Raw genomic sequence first — 20,031 nt, forward strand, 5'->3', positions numbered from 1 at the left:
AATTACTTATCCTGTAGTTAATAACTCCATTTGAATTTACTCACAGTTTAGGAGATACTTTGACCTTTTTGGGGTTGTTTCTGAGGGGTGGAGCTACCTGTTAGAGGACACACAGTTATGGCTTCTTGAACTTTGCTGGATCCTTTTGAGGTGGAAGGATGCTGCCCCACCCACATCCCAGTAACACACTTGATTAAGGTCCAGTTTAAAAAATAAATACATTTTTATCAGACTTGGAAATCTTTTCTTCTTTTCTTTAATCGACCGTCAAGAATAGCTGGTTTCTAGTAATACTGGTTGATCTGGTATCGCAAAGCTACGTATATTGTTTTGCGCTCTTTGCACAGTACTTAGATGACAGTGAGGGCTGCGCTTGTTCGTTATTATGGAGTGGGTTTTTTAGTAGTGTTTGTTTTCCTCATTGGCAACTTTGGTGCGTTTGTATATTTATAATGAAAACCCTTCAACAAATAGATTCGACACTAATAAGTTAGTAGAAACATGCTTATTACAGAAACTCCCCTAAGAGAAGCACTTTCATCATCAGCTGCAGAGACAACATGCAGAGTTGAGTGTGACGATGGGATGGTGAAGAGCCGACATCCTGAAAACTTGTTTGAAACAAGCTCTGGTCTTTTCACTCTGTTCCCCCAGATTCAGCCTCCGGAGGGCGGACCGGAGACGATCCCTGTTCAGCTGCTCTGCGTCATTCAGAGTGACGCCACGCTCCGGATGCAGATGGTGGGGCATAAAAAGATGTTCTCGCTGGACATCTGTGTGAAGTTAAAGCAAACTGAGGCTGTGTGAAACGCTGAAGGCGTTACGACTCCAAACAAAACGCCCAGGCTCCTTTTTATTTTTTGGGACACCAAAGACGGTGAGAGATTCAGACGCTCAACAAAATGCTCCAGAAATATTCCAACACTTTAGCTGAGTTGAGATATTTTTAATATTACTTTGACGTCACACCTTTTCACGAAAGTGTCAAGCAAAATTAAACTGACTTTAAAATAACTTCATCAGTGAAGACTCATACTCCTGTGAGACACAGCACCATTTTCAGCAGTTTGATGCAATTGTGATTTTATTCTGTGTGGAACTCATATAAACTCTCCACTGTCCTAAACACCAGAGCACTTAAACTGTGTTTGGTGAACGTTGAAATGAACCCACAGAAAAAGAACAACAACAACAAAAAACTGCAAAACTGATTTAAGACATGATGGAGCTTCTCTCTCTTTAATGAAATGATTTATTTTAAAGAGCAGATGACGTAATCAGATGGAAAAATACTGACTTGATGTCTCTTGTCTGAATTAAAATATATGTTACTTTCCCATTTATTAAGCAGGTTTTGTCGTTTTTATGCTCAATACAGGATACTTATTTAAGTGTGTTGTAAAAGTAAAAAAAAAAAAAATTGTAACGTGATTCTGCTGGTTTAAACGGGGGGTAATGGGGGCCGTGACAGGGGCCGGGTGGTGAAAGCCAGCTGTGGCTTCACGGGGAGTATTCATACTCGTCTGCACTGCGTCTTCCAAAGTCCATCCAGCCGAGGTAATCTCTGTCCTCTATCCTGTGGCTGGGGGCCAGGGCTCTGCTGCTGAGGGAGGATCTGATCTGGAGGGCAGAACCTGCGAGAAATCAAACACACTGAGTGATGAAAACTGAGGTCTTTTTACATCCTTTATTTTCTACTCTGCTGTTAATGATGGTATGAACCGCTGAGAAGGAGCAATTTAACCTATTCTGACTTGTTCCGTTTCTGTTTCATTCCCTTTGCTTTCTGCAAGGGCAGTGAGCTCAGCAGACCTAGAGAAGGAAGCGGAGACAGGGAGACGAGGGAGGAAGTGATGGAGGGAGGAGGTTTGGTTAAAAAGAAGTGGAAGAGACGGGGAGAAGGCAGGAAGGAGGTGGGACACGGCAGATGGTGGGATACGGGCTCAGCGTGAATGATGGTGGACTGAATAACCAGACGATGAGAGAAAGATAAATGATTGAAGGGAAGGACGTTAATAACCACAGCTTCTCGTTGTTGCCTCCGTACCCCAGAGCACTCACCTTTCCTGGGGATGAGTCTGTCCAGGAGCTGGCTCAGGCTGTTTGGAGCCGCTGCGTTCTCACGGAGCTGGCTGTAGTGGGCGAACCGGTCTGAAGGTGGCGCTGGAGCCGAGCGGACCTGGCGTGTTCGGCTGGACGACGGAGCATGGAGGCTGTTTGTTAAGTGAGCCGTACTCTCAGCTCTCTGGGGAAGAAAGGAAGATGTATGGAAATTCATTTTCAATTTCATTTAACTAGGGAAAAGTGTAGATGATGATTTTCTTTATATGTGCCTCTTTTAAAGCACCGAAGTAAACATATGTAACATCTCTCATTTGAACTGCTTTAACTTTTTTGTGACTTATGGTGTCAATGTGTGTGTGGGTGTGTGTGTGTGTGTGTGTGTGTGTGTGTGTCTTACCACTAACTGTGGAGGCAGACTCAGGGAGCCACTGGACAAAGCAGCCAGGATAACACACACATAGATACCTACATTCATGACTGGATACAAAGAAAATGGAAAAGACAACATGAACACCACACAGTTAAATGATCAAAATCTTTTGCTTCAATTAGAAAGAAACCTACAGACCATTTAAGTTAAAAATATCAAACACAGTTTTATAGTTTCTAAAGAACAACACGGGGGGAAGATTAATGTCTGATGAAAATACAGAAACATCATCTTGTCTGTTTTATACACTCTGGTTGAGCCGCCAAAGAGTGATGGAACATTTTACTGTTCAACACACACACACACACACACACACACACACTGAGTGTGTCAGTGTCAGCGATGAATAAATCTCAAAGGAAATACGATAATTATCTCCACATCTTTATTTGGCTCTGCGTTTTGCTTTTTGGGTTCAGATTCTATTAAAAATAAAATCCCTGGGGAACTAAATCATATTTGTTTGTTCTCATCTATAATTACCTCTTTTAAGAAAATTTCCTCTAACAAATGATGTCGATGAAATATTTCCTCACATTCAGAATATCACTGATAGATTATTATTGTGGAATGCAATATTACATTTGAGAGGCTGATTTAGCTAATTTTTCACCCTGGTGAGTAATCTTCATTAGATATGAACGATGCTTGCTATTAGAAAACTCTTCCAGAAGAAAAGTCCAATTAGATCAAAACAACACCAGTTGCTTGGAGGCTTTCAATCTGCAGTAATTGGAAAATCCCACTGTCTCCGTTTGCATCTGGGCTGCTGTTGCAGCTCAGCGCTCTGCAGACTTCTGTTCACTGTTGCTGAACATGTAACAGTGAACGGAAAACAAATGTCCATTTCAGTAATTTTATAGAAAGTGGCACAGTGGTGCTGTAAGTAGTCATTCTTTCAATGCTAATATAATTCCTGATAGCAGCTGGTCGTCTTTCATTCATTATTCATCGGGCTGATAATGATGTGCTGCTGTGCGTGAGAACCTTTTCCTCAACTCTGCATCACACATTTTACAATTTGTTTAGCTTTTAAAGAATAGCTCTGGTTTTACTTTTGTTTATGTGCCCTAGCATTGTTTTTTTTTTTTCTTTTTTTTTTTTAGCAGATCGTAAAAGAGCTGATTTTTGAATTTTTTCTCCGAAGAGTTTTTGCGGCGCTAGTGGCTCGTATTTTTTGCGACAGTAGGCAGACAGGAGAGAGGGGAAGACATGCGGCAAAGGTCGCCGGGACCGGGAGTCGAACCCGCGACGTCCGCGTCGAGGACTGAAGCCTCCAAACGTGAGGCGAGCTAACCCCCTGCGCCACCACATCACGCGAGTTTTTCAAAGTTTAAGCATGTTTTCTAGTCTTAAGTTATTACTGAAATGCAAAAAAAAATACAAAATTGGATTCAGGGTAAGACTTTTTTTTTCTCCACTGAAAATGTTCACATATTCAAAAACAAAAATGCCTTAAGATCAAAACTTGGTTGACAAGGTTGGCCTGGCCAGGAAAAGCAGGCACACATCATGACAGACTAAACCAGACATAAGAAAAACAGATATTAGAAATATATAAATGCCAAGAATTTGACAATGAAGCATATTAATTCACAATACTAATTTAAAAACTGTCAATTTGAGATTTAAAACACAGGGGCTGTTGTCATTTCCACCACAAATCTACATCTTTTGAGTTGTTAAAGGTGTAGCATTTTGTAAAATCAACTTCTTTGAACTTCATATCATATTATGTCATCCCTTCATTAAAAACATACCTGGAATGCCGCTTTGATTCCTTCATGCACGTTTGAGAAATCCTTTAATTTCCTGTGGCAACCATTCAGCTGTGCAAAACGCCTGGGTGGACTTAGCTCTGCCTACAAACTCCAAGGAAGCAACTCCTTGGAGTTTCTTCTTTCAAGTTTCTAAGCTCACAGAGCAGCTCCTTCAGACTAGCCAGCAGCAATTAGCAAACACGTGGCGAAACAAGCTACTTCTCAGTTCAATGCTGGTTAAAAACTTTGTTAGAGGTTAATAGAGGAGCCATGTTCTGATGACTTTCTGAAAACTTCAATTGTTTTAACTGAAGTTACAATAGTTTGTTATGGTGCCATAAAATGGTATTATGTGTCGGGAAAGAACATAATATTTCCCCTTTAATAATTTAATAAAGACTTTAAAACCTTGGGAGAAAACAGACTAACTTTATGCATCTTTTTCAGAATTTTACACCATTTAAGGAGTTTGTAAGTTTAAGTGGCTCTGTTTTAACAAAATACATAGTTCTAGTATTTTGTAGCTAGCTGCACGAATGATGTGTGTTTCTTACCTGCAAACCATTAGAAGAGGATCAGAAGATGCAGAGTTTGGCTTCACTGCTGAGGCTGAGGGAATGTGAGGGAGAGGATGCCTGTTATACTGACTCAGAGGGAGGAGCCTGCGCTTGTGGGAGGAGCCTATACCAGTGGGAGGAGCCTGTGGAAAGCACAGAAACAGACTTACTGAGAGCTGAGCTATACAAAAAAAAATTATGCAAGTGGTATTTGTTAGCAGATGATACTTTAATATCAGTTTGGCTTGTAGCTTATTGTTGTCATCACATCATGACTCTGCAGAAGTAAAAAAGATGCACGATTCAGATTTGAATTGGTTTATTGCAGTTCTTCTCTGTGGTCCATTTTCAGTAGGTATTACATTATCCAGCAATAACTAAACAGCAGCTAACCAATGGCTGCTTTTTTTGATAGCTAGCGTGCTTTTGCTAGTTATACATTATGGGTTTGTTTAGAACAGACATGGTGGGCCAGCAAGATGTTGAACACTTTTAGTTTCACACCCTCTGGTTTAGTTGTTTTCAAAACGCTACATCTGAAAGTCCTGTGGAACATCTTGATGCCTAGGTTTGTTTCCTAGAATCAGCCTCATCAGTTTGGATAAAGTCTGTTATTCTGTTTCAATCCACACTGCCACTTTCTGCATACATCAGCTCACAAACAATTTCCAGCAATCTGCGTAACTCGTAAGCACACTCGGACGGGTGCTGGGTGGTCCATCTTCTATAGTGTGACCTTAACATGCAGCTAGAAAAAAACAGCTGATATCATTAGGGATGTGCAGAAGTGCACTGCATTCGCCAAAGAAGAACATAGGCACCTTATCTCATAATTACGAGATGCCTGGAAAAAGAGATGCCCGCCAAAAGACAGAGTAAATAAGAAATATTTATTCGTACAGTAGGAACCCCCCACTACAATTGACGTCGTCACCAAACCTCTCAGTTGACCTCACAGCAGGGAGGTGATCTGAAAGGCCTGGGAGATGGAGCATTGGGGACATCTGCTGGACGAGGAGAAGTGTTAGTTGATAAATTTTGAATCCAGGCGTTGGATAGATGTATTTTGTTTATCGATGAGGTTTCTGAGGTCAGCATCATGGGCTTGAGTGAAAGATTGTTGCTCTGAAAGAGCCACGGTGCCTGGGTCTTCCCAGCGTTCTGTCATGATGGTGATTAGCTCTCTGACCCACATGCACTGACGCTCTCAGGAGACGAGAGAAAACGAAAGATGAACTGGGATCTGAAAGTCTGGGACGAGACAGAGTTGAATTGGTCCTTGTGTCCTTCAAATGTGCGTTCATGACGAAGGGTCTGACTGCGTCCCAATTCTCCACATCCGCCTTTACGCCCCGCCCTTTCTCGGTCCCATTTCCGCACTTCTGCTAAGCCCGCATCCAGGTGGACTTCAGCAAGTACGTTACCCACAATTCATTGCTGCAGGTGATATTTTCAATTAAACAATGGAAAAATGGCAATGTTCACTGTATCTGTCAAAAAAAAAAAAAAAAAAAAAAAACAGTTTTCAAATATAATGTATTGAAGTAATTGTGATTTCACTCTACTTTATATTTACGAATACTATCCTGCTCTGTATTCAACAAGTTGTAACAAAACACATTTGTACACCCAAATAGCTCCTGCGATGATTTTGGAAAGCAACAATACTTCTACTGTAAATTTAAAAACGACTTCTTGTTACAGTTGTGCTTTTTAGAAGTACAAATGCCTAAATAGCGACTGGTCCGCCATTTTTGATGTCGACGTTGTGGCTCAGAGGCCTACTGTCCCATTTCTCACACTTTTGCAATGTAACCTGCAACACTGGAACCCTTAAATTCATTTCGACTGGGTACGCTCTTCATGTAGGGGCGTAGCGTCCAGTCCGAGTATTGGGACCGGCCGGACCTAACACTCAGCCATCGGAGGCCGTTCAGCCAGCTCTTCTTACCCCGCCTGCTGATGAGCATGAGGGAATGCAGGCATTCCTGAGGACACCTGCTGGTTCCGCCCAGGCGCTCCTCCCAGGCGCCCTCTAGTGGTTGCTGAAAAAGCAACACCGCTGAAGGAACACAAAGTCACAATAAACCACGTTCCTGAGAGTTTTAAAGTTCATATTCTGAAGCTTGGTAGATTGTTTTAATAAAAGAATGGAATTGTTGAATGATGTGGTGACACTTTCTAATTTCACATTACAGAAGAAATCCAGTGTGTGGTGCCCTTTTTTTTTTTTTTTTATTCTTCAGCTGCATCGACTCTTTTCAACAATGCAGTAATGAACATGAATAACCATGGAAAGTTAGCCACAAGTCTAAAGATGAGTTGACAGCTCAGTTTTTGTTCACACTAACTCATAATTTAGCTCTTATGTTATAAAGTTCTGGTGAAAACCATTTATTGCTCACAGACAAACTGTTTGTTTGTGGTTCTGGGCTGACGGTGCCTTCATGCAGTCCTTGATATCAGCATTGATACAAAACGACAGACCCGCATTTCTTGCTGACGTCAGAGGATGGACGAGCTTTATTTAGACTTACATTGAATGACAAAGAAAGTAGAAACTGAGATGGAGGAAAGCCTCTTCCCTTCCAAATCATAGCCACTGTTATTGGACAACTAATTTGTAATGTCTGTCATTCTGGACATATTATTGCTCTGATAAAAGAGGACCTATTAGGTCGGTGCCTCTCAATTTCTATTGTCAGTAATAAGAGCATCAATACCTTTTTCCAAAAACTGGACAATTACTTATCCTGTAGTTAATAACTTCATTTGAATTTACTCACAGTTTAGGAGATACTTTGACCTTTTTGGGGTTGTTTCTGAGGGGTGGAGCTACCTGTTGGAGGACACACAGTTATGGCTTCTTGAACTTTGCTGGATCCTTTTGAGGTGGAAGGATGCTGCCCCACCCACATCCCAGTAACACACTTGATTAAGGTCCAGTTTAAAAAAAAATTATTTTTTATCAGACTTGGAAATCTTTTCTTCTTTTCTTTAATCGACCGTCAAGAATAGCTGGTTTCTAGTAATACTGGTTGATCTGGTATCGTAAAGCTACATATATTGTTTTGCGCTCTTTGCACAGTACTTAGATGACAGTGAGGGCTGCGCTTGTTCGTCATGTTTGTTTTCCTCCTTGGTAACTTTGGTGCGTTTGTATATTTATAATGAAAACCCTTCAACAAATAGATTCGACACTAATAAGTTAGTAGAAACATGCTTATTACAGAAACTACCCTAAGAGAAGCACTTTCATCATCAGCTGCAGAGACAACATGCAGAGTTGAGTGTGACGATGGGATGGTGAAGAGGCGATATCCTGAAAATTTTTGAAACAAGCTCTGGTCTTTTCACTCTGTTCCCCCAGATTCAGCCTCCGGAGGGCGGACCGGAGACGATCCCTGTTCAGCTGCTCTGCGTCATTCAGAGTGACGCCACGCTCCGGATGCAGATGGTGGGGCATAAAAAGATGTTCTCGCTGGACATCTGTGTGAAGTTAAAGCAAACTGAGGCTGTGTGCCGTGTGAAAGCGTTACGACTCCAAACAAAACGCCCAGGCTCCTTTTTATTTTTTGGGACACCAAAGACGGTGAGAGATTCAGACGCTCAACAAAATGCTCCAGAAATATTCCAACACTTTAGCTGAGTTGAGATATTTTTAATATTACTTTGACGTCACACCTTTTCACGAAAGTGTCAAGCAAAATTAAACTGACTTTAAAATAACTTCATCAGTGAAGACTCATACTCCTGTGAGACACAGCACCATTTTCAGCAGTTTGATGCAATTGTGATTTTATTCTGTGTGGAACTCATATAAACTCTCCACTGTCCTAAACACCAGAGCACTTAAACTGTATTTGGTGAACGTTGAAATGAACCCACAGAAAAAGAACAACATCAACAAAAAACTGCAAAACTGATTTAAGACATGATGGAGCTTCTCTCTCTTTAATGAAATGATTTATTTTAAAGAGCAGATGACGTAATCAGATGGAAAAATACTGACTTGATGTCTCTTGTCTGAATTAAAATATATGTTACTTTCCCATTTATTAAGCAGGTTTTGTCGTTTTTATGCTCAATACAGGATACTTATTTAAGTGTGTTGTAAAAGTAAAAAAATAAAATAAATTGTAACGTGATTATGCTGGTTTAAACGGGGGGTGACAGGGGCTGGGTGGTGAAAGCCAGCTGTGGCTTCACGGGGAGTATTCATACTCGTCTGCACTGCGTCTTCCAAAGTCCATCCAGCCGAGGTAATCTCTGTCCTCTATCCTGTGGCTGGGGGCCAGGGCTCTGCTGCTGAGGGAGGATCTGATCTGGAGGGCAGAACCTGCGAGAAATCAAACACACTGAGTGATGAAAACTGAGGTCTTTTTACATCCTTTATTTTCTACTCTGCTGTTAATGATGGTATGAACCGCTGAGAAGGAGCAATTTAACCTATTCTGACTTGTTCCGTTTCTGTTTCATTCCCTTTGCTTTCTGCAAGGGCAGTGAGCTCAGCAGACCTAGAGAAGGAAGCGGAGACAGGGAGACGAGGGAGGAAGTGATGGAGGGAGGAGGTTTGGTTAAAAAGAAGTGGAAGAGACGGGGAGGAGGCAGAAAGGAGGTGGGACACGGCAGATGGTGGGATACGGGCTCAGCGTGAATGACGGTGGACTGAATAACCAGACGATGAGAGAAAGATAAATGATTGAAGGGAAGGACGTTAATAACCACAGCTTCTCGTTGTTGTCTCCGTACCCCAGAGCACTCACCTTTCCTGGGGATGAGTCTGTCCAGGAGCTGGCTCAGACTGTTTGGAGCCGCTGCGTTCTCACGGAGCTGGCTGTAGTGGGCGAACCGGTCTGAAGGTGGCGCTGGAGCCGAGCGGACCTGGCGTGTTCGGCTGGACGACGGAGCATGGAGGCTGTTTGTTAAGTGAGCCGTACTCTCAGCTCTCTGGGGGAAGAAAGGAAGATGTATGGAAATTCATTTTAAATTTCATTTAACTAGGGAAAAGTGTAGATGATGATTTTCTTTATATGTGCCTCTTTTAAAGCACCGAAGTAAACATATGTAACGTCTCTCATATGAACTGCTTTAACTTTTTTGTGACTTATGGTGTCAATGTGTGTGTGTGTGTGTGTGTGTGTGTGTGTGTGTGGGTGTGTGTGTGTGTGTGTGTGTGTGTGTGTGTGTCTTACCACTAACTGTGGAGGCAGACTCAGGGAGCCACTGGACAAAGCAGCCAGGATAACACACACATAGATACCTACATTCATGACTGGATACAAAGAAAATGGAAAAGACAACATGAACACCACACAGTTAAATGATCAAAATCTTTTGCTTCAATTAGAAAGAAACCTACAGACCATTTAAGTTAAAAATATCAAACACAGTTTCATAGTTTCTAAAGAACAACACGGGGGGAAGAGATTAATGTCTGATGAAAATACGGAAACATCATCTTGTCTGTTTTATACACTCTGGTTGAGCCGCCAAAGAGTGATGGAACATTTTACTGTTCAACACACGCACGCACACACACACACACACACACACACACACACTGAGTGTGTCAGTGTCAGCGATGAATAAATCTCAAAGGAAATACGATAATTATCTCCACATCTTAATTTGGCTCTGCGTTTTGCTTTTTGGGTTCAGATTCTATTAAAAATAAAATCCCTGGGGAACTAAATCATATTTGTTTGTTCTCATCTATAATTACCTCTTTTAAGAAAATTTCCTCTAACAAATGATGCCAATGAAATATTTCCTCACATTCAGAATATCACTGATAGATTATTATTGTGGAATGCAATATTACATTTGAGAGGCTGATTTAGCTAATTTTTCACCCTGGTGAGTAATCTTCATTAGATATGAACGATGCTTGCTATTAGAAAACTCTTCCAGAAGAAAAGTCCAATTAGATCAAAACAACACCAGTTGCTTGGAGGCTTTCAATCTGCAGTAATTGGAAAATCCCACTGTCTCCGTTTGCATCTGGGCTGCTGTTGCAGCTCAGCGCTCTGCAGACTTCTGTTCACTGTTACTGAACATGTAACAGTGAACGGAAAACAAATGTCCATTTCAGTAATTTTATAGAAAGTGGCACAGTGGTGCTGTAAGTAGTCATTCTTTCAATGCTAATATAATTCCTGATAGCAGCTGGTCGTCTTTCATTCATTATTCATCGGGCTGATAATGATGTGCTGCTGTGCGTGAGAACCTTTTCCTCAACTCTGCATCACACATTTTACAATTTGCTTAGCTTTTAAAGAATAGCTCTGGTTTTTATTTTTGTTAATGTGCCCTAGCATTTATTAAGTCACTACTGAAATGCAACATAATAATAATAATAATAATAATAATAATAATAATAATAATAATAATAATAATAATAATAATAATAATAATAATAAATTCAAGCTAAAAGCAAACTTTTCTCCACTGAAATTCTAAAAAAATTCAAAAGGTATGATATTTTTGACGGTTAACAAACTTTCAAATTATGTTTCATAAGAGGCAAATTTATATTTACCATTATTTTTAGCAATAAACAACTGACTATTAATACTCATCCTCACTTCCTGTAATTCAGATATTTATGACCATTTATGATCTACCACGTTGAGTTCTACATATTATCATTTAATAAAAATATAAAAAATTGGGGGGAGGAGAGAAGCAAAGTAACTCTAGCCCTCTTTTTAAAATTCTACACCATTTAAGGGATCTGTAACTTTAAATGCTTATCTTTTTACAAAATTCACAAAGTTGAATGACAAAAAAATTACGTGTATTTCTTACCTCCAGTTGTCGGCAAACCAGGAGACGAGGATCTGAAGAAGCAGAGTTTTGCTCCAGTGCTCAGGCTGAGAGAATATGGGAGAGAGGGAGGGGATGCTATACTTTATACAGACTCAGAGGAAGTGGGAGGAGCCTGTACCGGTGGGAGGAGCCTCTGGATGGCGCAGAAACTGGCAGCACTGACGCCACTGAACACGCAAACGTGCACACATACCGCGGACACACACCGACACGATAGTTTCAGCTGTGGCAGCTTTGATAGTGATGGCTACGCCTGACTCACCTTGGGTCACAGAATGAGCTTATTGACACAATCAGAGGACTCAAGTGGAGACAAGCTAAAAGGCTCTATTTAGCCTGAACTACAATAGACTGCAATTGAAGCGATTCATCGTGCAGCTCAAAGAGAAATCACTCTTGCTTTTAAGAGTGGGGAGGTATTGTTCAGGTAGGACAGGCTTCATAGCTCCATAAAAAGGCCAAATTTCAACCCGCAGCTTTGTTTGCATGTACCTACCAATAATCTCCACAGGAGTTCTGATGAAGCCATTGTGGGGATTGTCAAAGAGTAATTCAAAGAAACTTTTAGTGTAACTTTCATTTTTGCAGCATGGAAACAGAGAAGGTGTGTGTGATCCTGTTGGTCACAGCGAAGGTATTTTACACTGAAACAGACAAATAGGAACTGATCAATGCCTCACATTTAATATTATTAATTCATAACGATATTATGAATTAATAATATCATTATTAATTCATAATGATATGAATTAATAATGATATTATTAATTCATAATGATATTATAATGATAATTCATAATGATATTATGAATTAATATTAAGTTAAAGCAGCGAATGGAGAAAATAGATTTCTCCATTCGCGATGGAAATAGTGTTTGACCTAATCCTGACTTTCTTGAAATCTTCAATTATGCCATTTGTTCACATTCATGTTTTCGCACAATGCCACGATTCTGCTTTTCTCTCCTTCCAAACACGGTAGTTGCGTTGAAGGCAGGTTTGTAAAAATTGCTTTTTGCTGCGGCATACTTTGCTACCAGCCCAGGTTTTGGTGAACGTCCTGAAGATTGGCACCAAACTCTCCCGGCGTTCTTGTGGGCTGATTACTTCCTTTCCATATGATCCAGAAAAATTACAATTCTTGTTTATCCAAAAGCTAGCTTTAGCAATGCAGCACTGCGGGCCTCAGCAGAAATTTAGAAAAGTAGCAGTTTAAGTCCTTTATTAGCTCTGGCTTTCACTAAGAAAACAATGATAATTTCTCCAGCAACAGCAAATATTCTATATTGCAAGATGCGTCTGACTTTCAAGATCTCTCTTACTGTCAAAACTATTTTTCTAGAACACACCACATTTTTGTGAGCGAGAAATATTGTTAAATTTGTTTCTTATGTTGCAATTTTACTAGAATATCTATAGAATATTGAGAAAAATTAGAGGTGAATCGAGGAAACGAGATTTTTTTAAAGAGAGGCCTTTTTCTAAGTAGATTAGAAAGGAAGTGGCAAGAGAGAGAAAGGGGGAAAACATGCAGCAGAGGTTTCGGTGGGGAATCAAACCCCAGACGCATAACGGCCGTAATATATGGGAGACTGGTTTAGGTCTACACTTCACACATTGCCACATTAAACTTATGTTTAATTGGTTCTTTTGTTGTTGATTTTTTAAAGGAACTGAAGAAACTTTGAGTTCTTTCTTGGTTTGACAAAAATCCTCTGAAACTCTGTTGGAAGGAAAAAGTCGCTTCATGAGCGTCTTTCATGAAAAAAAACGAAAAGAAAGAAAGAAAAACAGGCTGAATAAATTTCACACATTTTATTAAACCGCAACCCAGAACATCAAGAAAAAGCCGTCATCCAGCAACTTGCTTGCAAAAAGTTGAATCGTCAAGTTTTATACTTGAGACAAAACTCAACTTAACTTTGTCAAGTTAAGTTGTTGATTCAACGCTTGCTGAAAATCTGATTTATTTGTTGGGGGAAGTCATTAAAAAGTTCCCAGCTGTCTACCTGCTGTGAAGGTCACTCCAAGGTCTGAAAGCATCTTTCTTTATTTCATTCTTGAGTCTTTTGGGCCTGAAACTTTAAATCCCCCGTAGAGATTCTGACCCTGAGGCTAAAATGAATAAAACTTTGTTATTCATTGGTTTTGTCTGAATTTTATCAGCTCATACGTACGTGCAGCTCTGGACCCTTTAAGGACACATTTGAAGTGATATATGAACTTCTGACATATGCACTTTGTACAATGCTCATGTACAAAGTGGGGTGTTTCAAAACTTTGTCCCTGGAGAACCGGAAGGTTTCAACACCAGGAGAATGATCGGATGAATGTTGGTCACAGGTGACTTGGAACTTAGACCATAGCAAAAATAATAAATAAAAAAAACAGAAGAAAAACAAAAAATATAATATAAGGGAACCTAGTAATGAAATGATCAATATTCTGTACTTAACAGTGAAGCCTTTATTGAGGCTGGAACCCAATTCACTGACCTCCTGACTAAATATGTTCAAAATGCTTAACATAGATTGATTTGATTATCACAGATTTTACTTATTAAGAAGCACATTTTTTTTTATTGTTTTACTACGCAGGTCTGCATTTCATTCGTACACGCCGTTCTTTCAGCATCAAAGACTGCAGTTTTCATGTCTCTGCGTCTAATTTGTCGTCTCTAAATCCTCTGGTCTTTCGCTCAGACAGACATCTGACTTGAAGCAAAATAATCCGCCCTCCTCCCCCAGGGTTTCATTAGACAAGCAAAGCTGTCACCTCGTTAGTCGAGTCCTGTCCGTTATTTTTGGGCGAAGAGGGAAGATGGATGTTAAAGTAGAAAAATGGCAAGTTAAATGAACGAAGGCTGTCCACAGGCAAAGGATGTCAGCCGCAGAATCGTTTTCTCAAATTAAATTCTTAAACTTCGTAAACAGATTTTTGCTCTGAAATCCTGGCCAACTCTAACGGTCTGCGGTAAATTCACAGCTTTTGCTGGCGATGTTTCATGTGGAGCAGCTTGTTGTTGTGCCTCATTATTATAAAATAGTTCAGTTCACCTTTCAACAAAACCTCACTTCAAAAACATCTCAGCTTTCTCTTTCATAGCAGCCATGCCGATCTGAAATCAATATTTACATTTAAAAACTTTTACAAAGCATTTGAGCTGCTATCTTTCTACTGTATTTTTATATTCATCTGGGAAACTATTGAAAATGGCTTCAGCCAATCAGAGGCACTAACACATCCTAATGTGATAGTTTGCGTCACATCTGTAAAATCAACATGAACAAGTTACACTCTTTTTCCAATCGACAAGCCGTACATGAAGATTAATTTTCAAACAGACTTGTTCACTGATGACTGCTGTGCAACCCTGGATGGTCCAGATGGACTCAGTAGTGGATCGGTGGTGGACGGCCACCACGTCCCACTACGGCTGTGACGTCAGCAAGGAGGCGGAGGAGTCATGCTTTGGGCTGAAATCATGAGGAGAGAATCACTGGTCGGCCCTTTCAGAGTCCCTGAAGGTGTGAAAATGACCTCAGCAAAGAATATGGACTTTCTGACTGATCACTTTCTTTCATGGTTCAAAAAGAAGAGCTGAACCTTCAGTAGCAAAATCATCTTCATCATGACAATGAATACTGCAAGGAAAACCACTGTGTCATTGGCTGCTATGGGCATAAAAGAGGAGAAACTCATGTTGTGGTCACCATCCTCCTCTGACCTCTGACCTCAACCCTATTGAGAACCTTTGGAGTTTCCTCAAGCAGAAGATCTGAATGCAGTTCATATCAAAGCAGCAGCTCTGGGAAGATATTCTGACATCCTGCAAAGAAATTCAAGCAGAAACTTTCCACAAACTCACAAGTTCAATGGATCAAGAATTGTGCTGTGATACCAAAGAAGGTCCAATGTTAACATGTAACTCTGTCTGTTAAGATGTTTTTGATTGAAATAGTTTTTAATTTTAGTACATCTGACCACTTAATGCGGCACATTCAAAGAATGACCGTTTGCAGTTCTTTATAATCTATAAAGTGTTTAGAAAATCTGTTGTGCATAATAATTAGGAACAGTGCATTTTGAGTTTTTTATTTTTGAAAAAAATACTGTTCTCATGGGGAGCTTTGTTCAGTAAAATTTGATTTATACTGTAATAGTTCATGACTTGAAAATTATACTGATTTGCACTGACCATTTAAGAAAATCTGAGAAAATATCACTTGCATAATAATTAGGAAAACGGTGTAAAAATAAGGTTCAACATTTCCCCAGTCGCTGCCTCTGCAGGTGGAGAGGATGTTCAGCTACCTGCTGTGCATCAGTCCTCCTTGCAGCTCAGACATTCAGGAGATGGGGGATATTTTTTTCCTTTGACCATACCAGAGCTTTAAATCTAACTTAGCTTTAACATGCATTTGATGTTTCTTGTTTGTTTTTTTTCCATTACTCTTTTATGACTCTCCACTCTTGTTTGCCCATACATGCTGACTAAACTGCCTGCTGCTAGATGGATGTAGCTATTTTTCCAGATGCTATGTTGGTTCCTAATGCGTCCTTATGCAGTGATGAAACGTAAGTCGGGTTTCACTGCTGGACTCAAATGGTCCCCCTGACGCTGTGGCCTATTTCGTTTTGCATCTCTTGTTTGTCTCCAGTTCACACTATCATGTCAGGACGTTTTTCATGTTGTCTCCACCTGCTGGCTTTGTTCTTGTAATCGTGGGCTGTTTTGCATTACCAACGTATTTATGTGTAAGATATTTTTTTAGGAAACCTGATTTACGTTTTTTCCCTCCCAACAACAAATAGATCCTTGGGTGAATGCTTCTGATTTTTAAGACGTTACCACAGCTCCTTGCAGCTGCTTGCTTTATCCACCTGATTTTGTGTCCACTTGTTTAGTTAGCATAAAAAAAACAAACAACATTTGCTGCATAAATTTCATGCTCCTGATTTCGCGCCTCTGCTTTTCAGATCGTCTGCATAGGTTTAAATTTGCAACCTTATTGTTTGCTTGAAGCATCTGTTGCAGATACGTTGACAACTCTTTGGTATGTATGTATGTCACGGTAGCTGTGAGGGCTAATTAATACACTAATCCTAACACACAGTGCAAATAATTACATTGTTTATTTATGTGTCATCAATTTCTTGGTGAACGTATCCCCCGCCCCCAAACAAGCTCTCTAAAACAAGAGTAAATAAATAAATAAACCTTACACACAAGACTCTCCATCTGCTGGAATGAAACGCTCAGTGTGTGCGAGAAAACCCAAACAAGGTCACACACACAGATCTACCGCCTGTGCTGACGCGACTGCTGTCCCAGAAAACGTCGCACATGACATGAAGACAGCTTCTTACCGAATACATTCATGTTCATTGTCTCCGTTTCTCCTCCAAGTGATGAGTCACGGTGCTTGAGTTAATTGCAGCGTTGTTTTGTGTGGGTCAGAGGCCTCTTCAGTGGATGGGGGCCTCTGCTCTGCGCCAATCAGCCGTCACGTTCCCTGTTGTCCGCTGAAACTGGTGGCTGAGTGAACACACTGGGAGTGTGTTGGAGGGGAGGAGGGGGGATCGTACAGAACAATCAGACCAATCCATATTTATGTTTATCACTTATTCACGGCTAAAATGCAGCTGAGATTAGAAAAAAATATTAGAAGGCAGACAAACTTTTTTGCTGATTAAATAGCTCTTTGTGTAAATTTGCAGGTGTGGTTTTTATCGTTAATATGGAGAGCGATATGGATGTAGAGATCGTTTTTTTATAGAGGGGCTCCAAAGGGAGCAAAAAGTGGGTTTTTTATATTATAACTACAAATAGTGTGTTTTGGGGGGATTTTATGTGATGGATCTACACAAAGTGAGAGCAGTACTGATGAAATATAGTGGCGATTTACACTTTAAAGTTACTGTACTTAACACGTAGGTGTTGATTTTATTAACTTTAATGCCGTGAACTGGGAGATGGGCTTGCCTCATACCTTGAACTAATTTGCTTGACTCGAGTAAACACGTGACTCGGGCTGCACAGTAGCGCAGTTGGTAGAGCTGTTGCCTTGCAGCAAGAAGGTCCTGGGTTCGATTCCCGGCCCGGGGTCTTTCTGCATGGAGTTTGCATGTTCTCTCTGTGCATGCGTGGGTTCTCTCCGGGTTCTCCGGCTTCCTCACACAGTCCAAAAACATGACTGTCAGGTTGATTGGTCTCTCTAAATTCTCCCTAGGTGTGAGTGTGTGTGTGAATGGTTGTGTGTCCTGTATGTCTTTGTGTTGCCCTGCGACAGACTGGCGACCTGTCCAGGGTGACCCCACCTCTCGCCCAGAACGTAGCTGGAGATCGACACCAGCAACCTTCCCGACCCCTCTACGGGACAAGGGATGGATAATGAGGGCTCCTCGGTGGCCCCGTTGCCTTGTTGGAAGGGTTTCATGAGTTTCTGGGCCATCTCAGCAGTCGGTCGCTAAGCGATGAAGTGGGAAGCTGTGAGAGCAACAGGCCGTCTCAATCTGAAGGCAAATGTCATGTAGAAGTTGCAAAATGAAATAAAAAGTGATCACATGAGATGCTTTGCACACTAGTCGTGTTATTCGGCTGTGGGGAATGTGTGCCGTGGTCATAATGGACCACCTCTGAGTTACTGTGCTCTGGTATTATTGCTGCTTGAACTCTCCTTTCTCCAAGGAAATAATCTCGCTGAATTTTGCCGCTACCCGTCTTCCTGCACTTCCCCCTGTGTGATCTCTAATTCTGACATGCAGATTTATATAGATCCAAACTCGATCTCAGGACGTATCAGTTTCCTGTAATTCGAAACATTTAATAAGACGAAGCCACTCGGATTTCAATCGGCAAAGCCTGAGTTTAGACCTGGTTTGCTCAATGCTCAGGTCTTACTGAGAAACTAGTTTCTCTGGGGAAATAACAGGACTAACTTCTGCTGCTTTTTTCTAATGCGCTCCTTTCATCAGTACTAATGTTTCTTTATGGGCTATAAAAACACAGTGTGGTAATACACCTGTCTCAGTGTTTTTTCGTGTGTCGGGGTGGCGACGGAAAGTTCAGAGACAAAACATAAAACTGAGTTTTTAGGGGAAATAATTGTTACGTGATGTTATTAGACAATAATAAATATGGGAAATAACCCAGATTGACTGTGGCATATTTTTTCCTCTGAGGAAGAGCATAAATATGCGTACAAGACAGCAGAGATAGCTGGGTCTGGTGATGGATCCCCAGACGGATCAGGATGCATTCTGAGTGTGTGTGTGTTTAATAGCTCTATTTAGCCTGGCCTAGTTTCCATTAAAGCAGCACTGAAAAGTCTGGCAGGCTACAAACCCATCACTCACTCCCTGTACTTTATATTAAATCTCTTCCACATCTAGGACGGATTTCGAATCTCTCGAAAGTGACATTACACAGTCTTTGAACTACAAAGGTAGTATTTTGTCTGGCCTAGCAGTTGTTTTCACCTGTTTCCTCCCTCTCCTCTCATCTCTTCTCTCTGACAGGTTTATTGCCAGCCCAAGGCAGTCTGCCACTCACAGGAAATAGAGGAGTTTGCTGCCTGAATGAAGTAAGTTGTGATGGAAACAGCACCACAGGTTACACACACACACACACACCCACGCACGCACACGCACACACACACACACACGCACACACACACGCATGCACACAAGCAGAGATGATGTTACTTATCCACATGTACTTATATGAAAGGAAACTTGTAGATAAGACAGTAAGTAAAGGTTTACTTGAGTTTGTTCACAAGTCTCTGTTGCATGGAAGAGGTACACAACACTGAGATGACAAATAGATTCAATTAAATGCATGCTCACACAGTAGCGCACATCTCTCCCAGACTTGCTCTAGGGTTCAGAGTTTTCAGTATGAACCCATAAACACTCACACATTGTCCTTTCCACAAGGGCCTGTCTTCTCCAAACGTGATTTGGAGAGCTCAAAGGTTCTCCAGAGCATTAGCTGTTCTTTAATACTTCTGCACAGATATCTCACTCTGCTGGTTTGGGGATCACATGTCCCAAACCAGCCTGGTCCCACTGACCTCTTTAAAAACTTGTTCAGTTTCCGTTGCCCCTTTTACTTAAAGTTGCTGTCATGCAATTGTGTCATGTCTACCACTATTGTCCACCATCAAAATGTCTGATTAGTTAATTATTGCCCGTTTGTCAGGCGTTCCCGGATACCAGGGGTAATCCAGGAACTCCAGTCTTTAAGGGCTGGAATCCTGCATGCTTTAGATTTGACCTCGCTCCAATATGACTGAATCAGTCTTCCTGAATTTCCTCCTCAACATATCATCTAGCACAGGGGTCTCAAACTCCAGTCCTCGAGGGCCGCAGTCCTGCAGTTTCT

The 20,031-nt window shown here is 41.0% G+C and overlaps 2 protein-coding genes across 2 annotated transcripts; both read right to left on the bottom strand.

Annotated features, from left to right (window-relative positions):
• Positions 1-915: 915 nt before the first annotated feature.
• On the bottom strand, positions 916-11,685 carry LOC122831568 (cholecystokinin-like). Its single transcript, XM_044117849.1, has 5 exons — positions 11,622-11,685; positions 10,007-10,086; positions 9,578-9,761; positions 8,998-9,150; positions 916-1,481 (listed from the first exon to the last, which is right to left on the bottom strand). Exons 2-4 carry the CDS (start codon positions 10,082-10,084, stop codon positions 9,017-9,019), a joined length of 396 nt encoding a protein of 131 aa, XP_043973784.1. The 5' UTR covers positions 10,085-10,086; positions 11,622-11,685; the 3' UTR covers positions 916-1,481; positions 8,998-9,016.
• LOC122831567 (cholecystokinin-like) lies at positions 1,480-4,890 on the bottom strand. Its single transcript, XM_044117848.1, has 4 exons — positions 4,809-4,890; positions 2,462-2,541; positions 2,062-2,245; positions 1,480-1,634 (listed from the first exon to the last, which is right to left on the bottom strand). The coding sequence occupies exons 2-4, from the start codon at positions 2,537-2,539 to the stop codon at positions 1,501-1,503; spliced, it is 396 nt and encodes a 131-aa protein (XP_043973783.1). The 5' UTR covers positions 2,540-2,541; positions 4,809-4,890; the 3' UTR covers positions 1,480-1,500.
• Positions 11,686-20,031: the final 8,346 nt, after the last annotated feature.

This window comes from Gambusia affinis, linkage group LG05 (genome assembly GCF_019740435.1).
Source record: "Gambusia affinis linkage group LG05, SWU_Gaff_1.0, whole genome shotgun sequence".
Lineage (NCBI taxonomy): Eukaryota > Metazoa > Chordata > Actinopteri > Cyprinodontiformes > Poeciliidae > Gambusia > Gambusia affinis.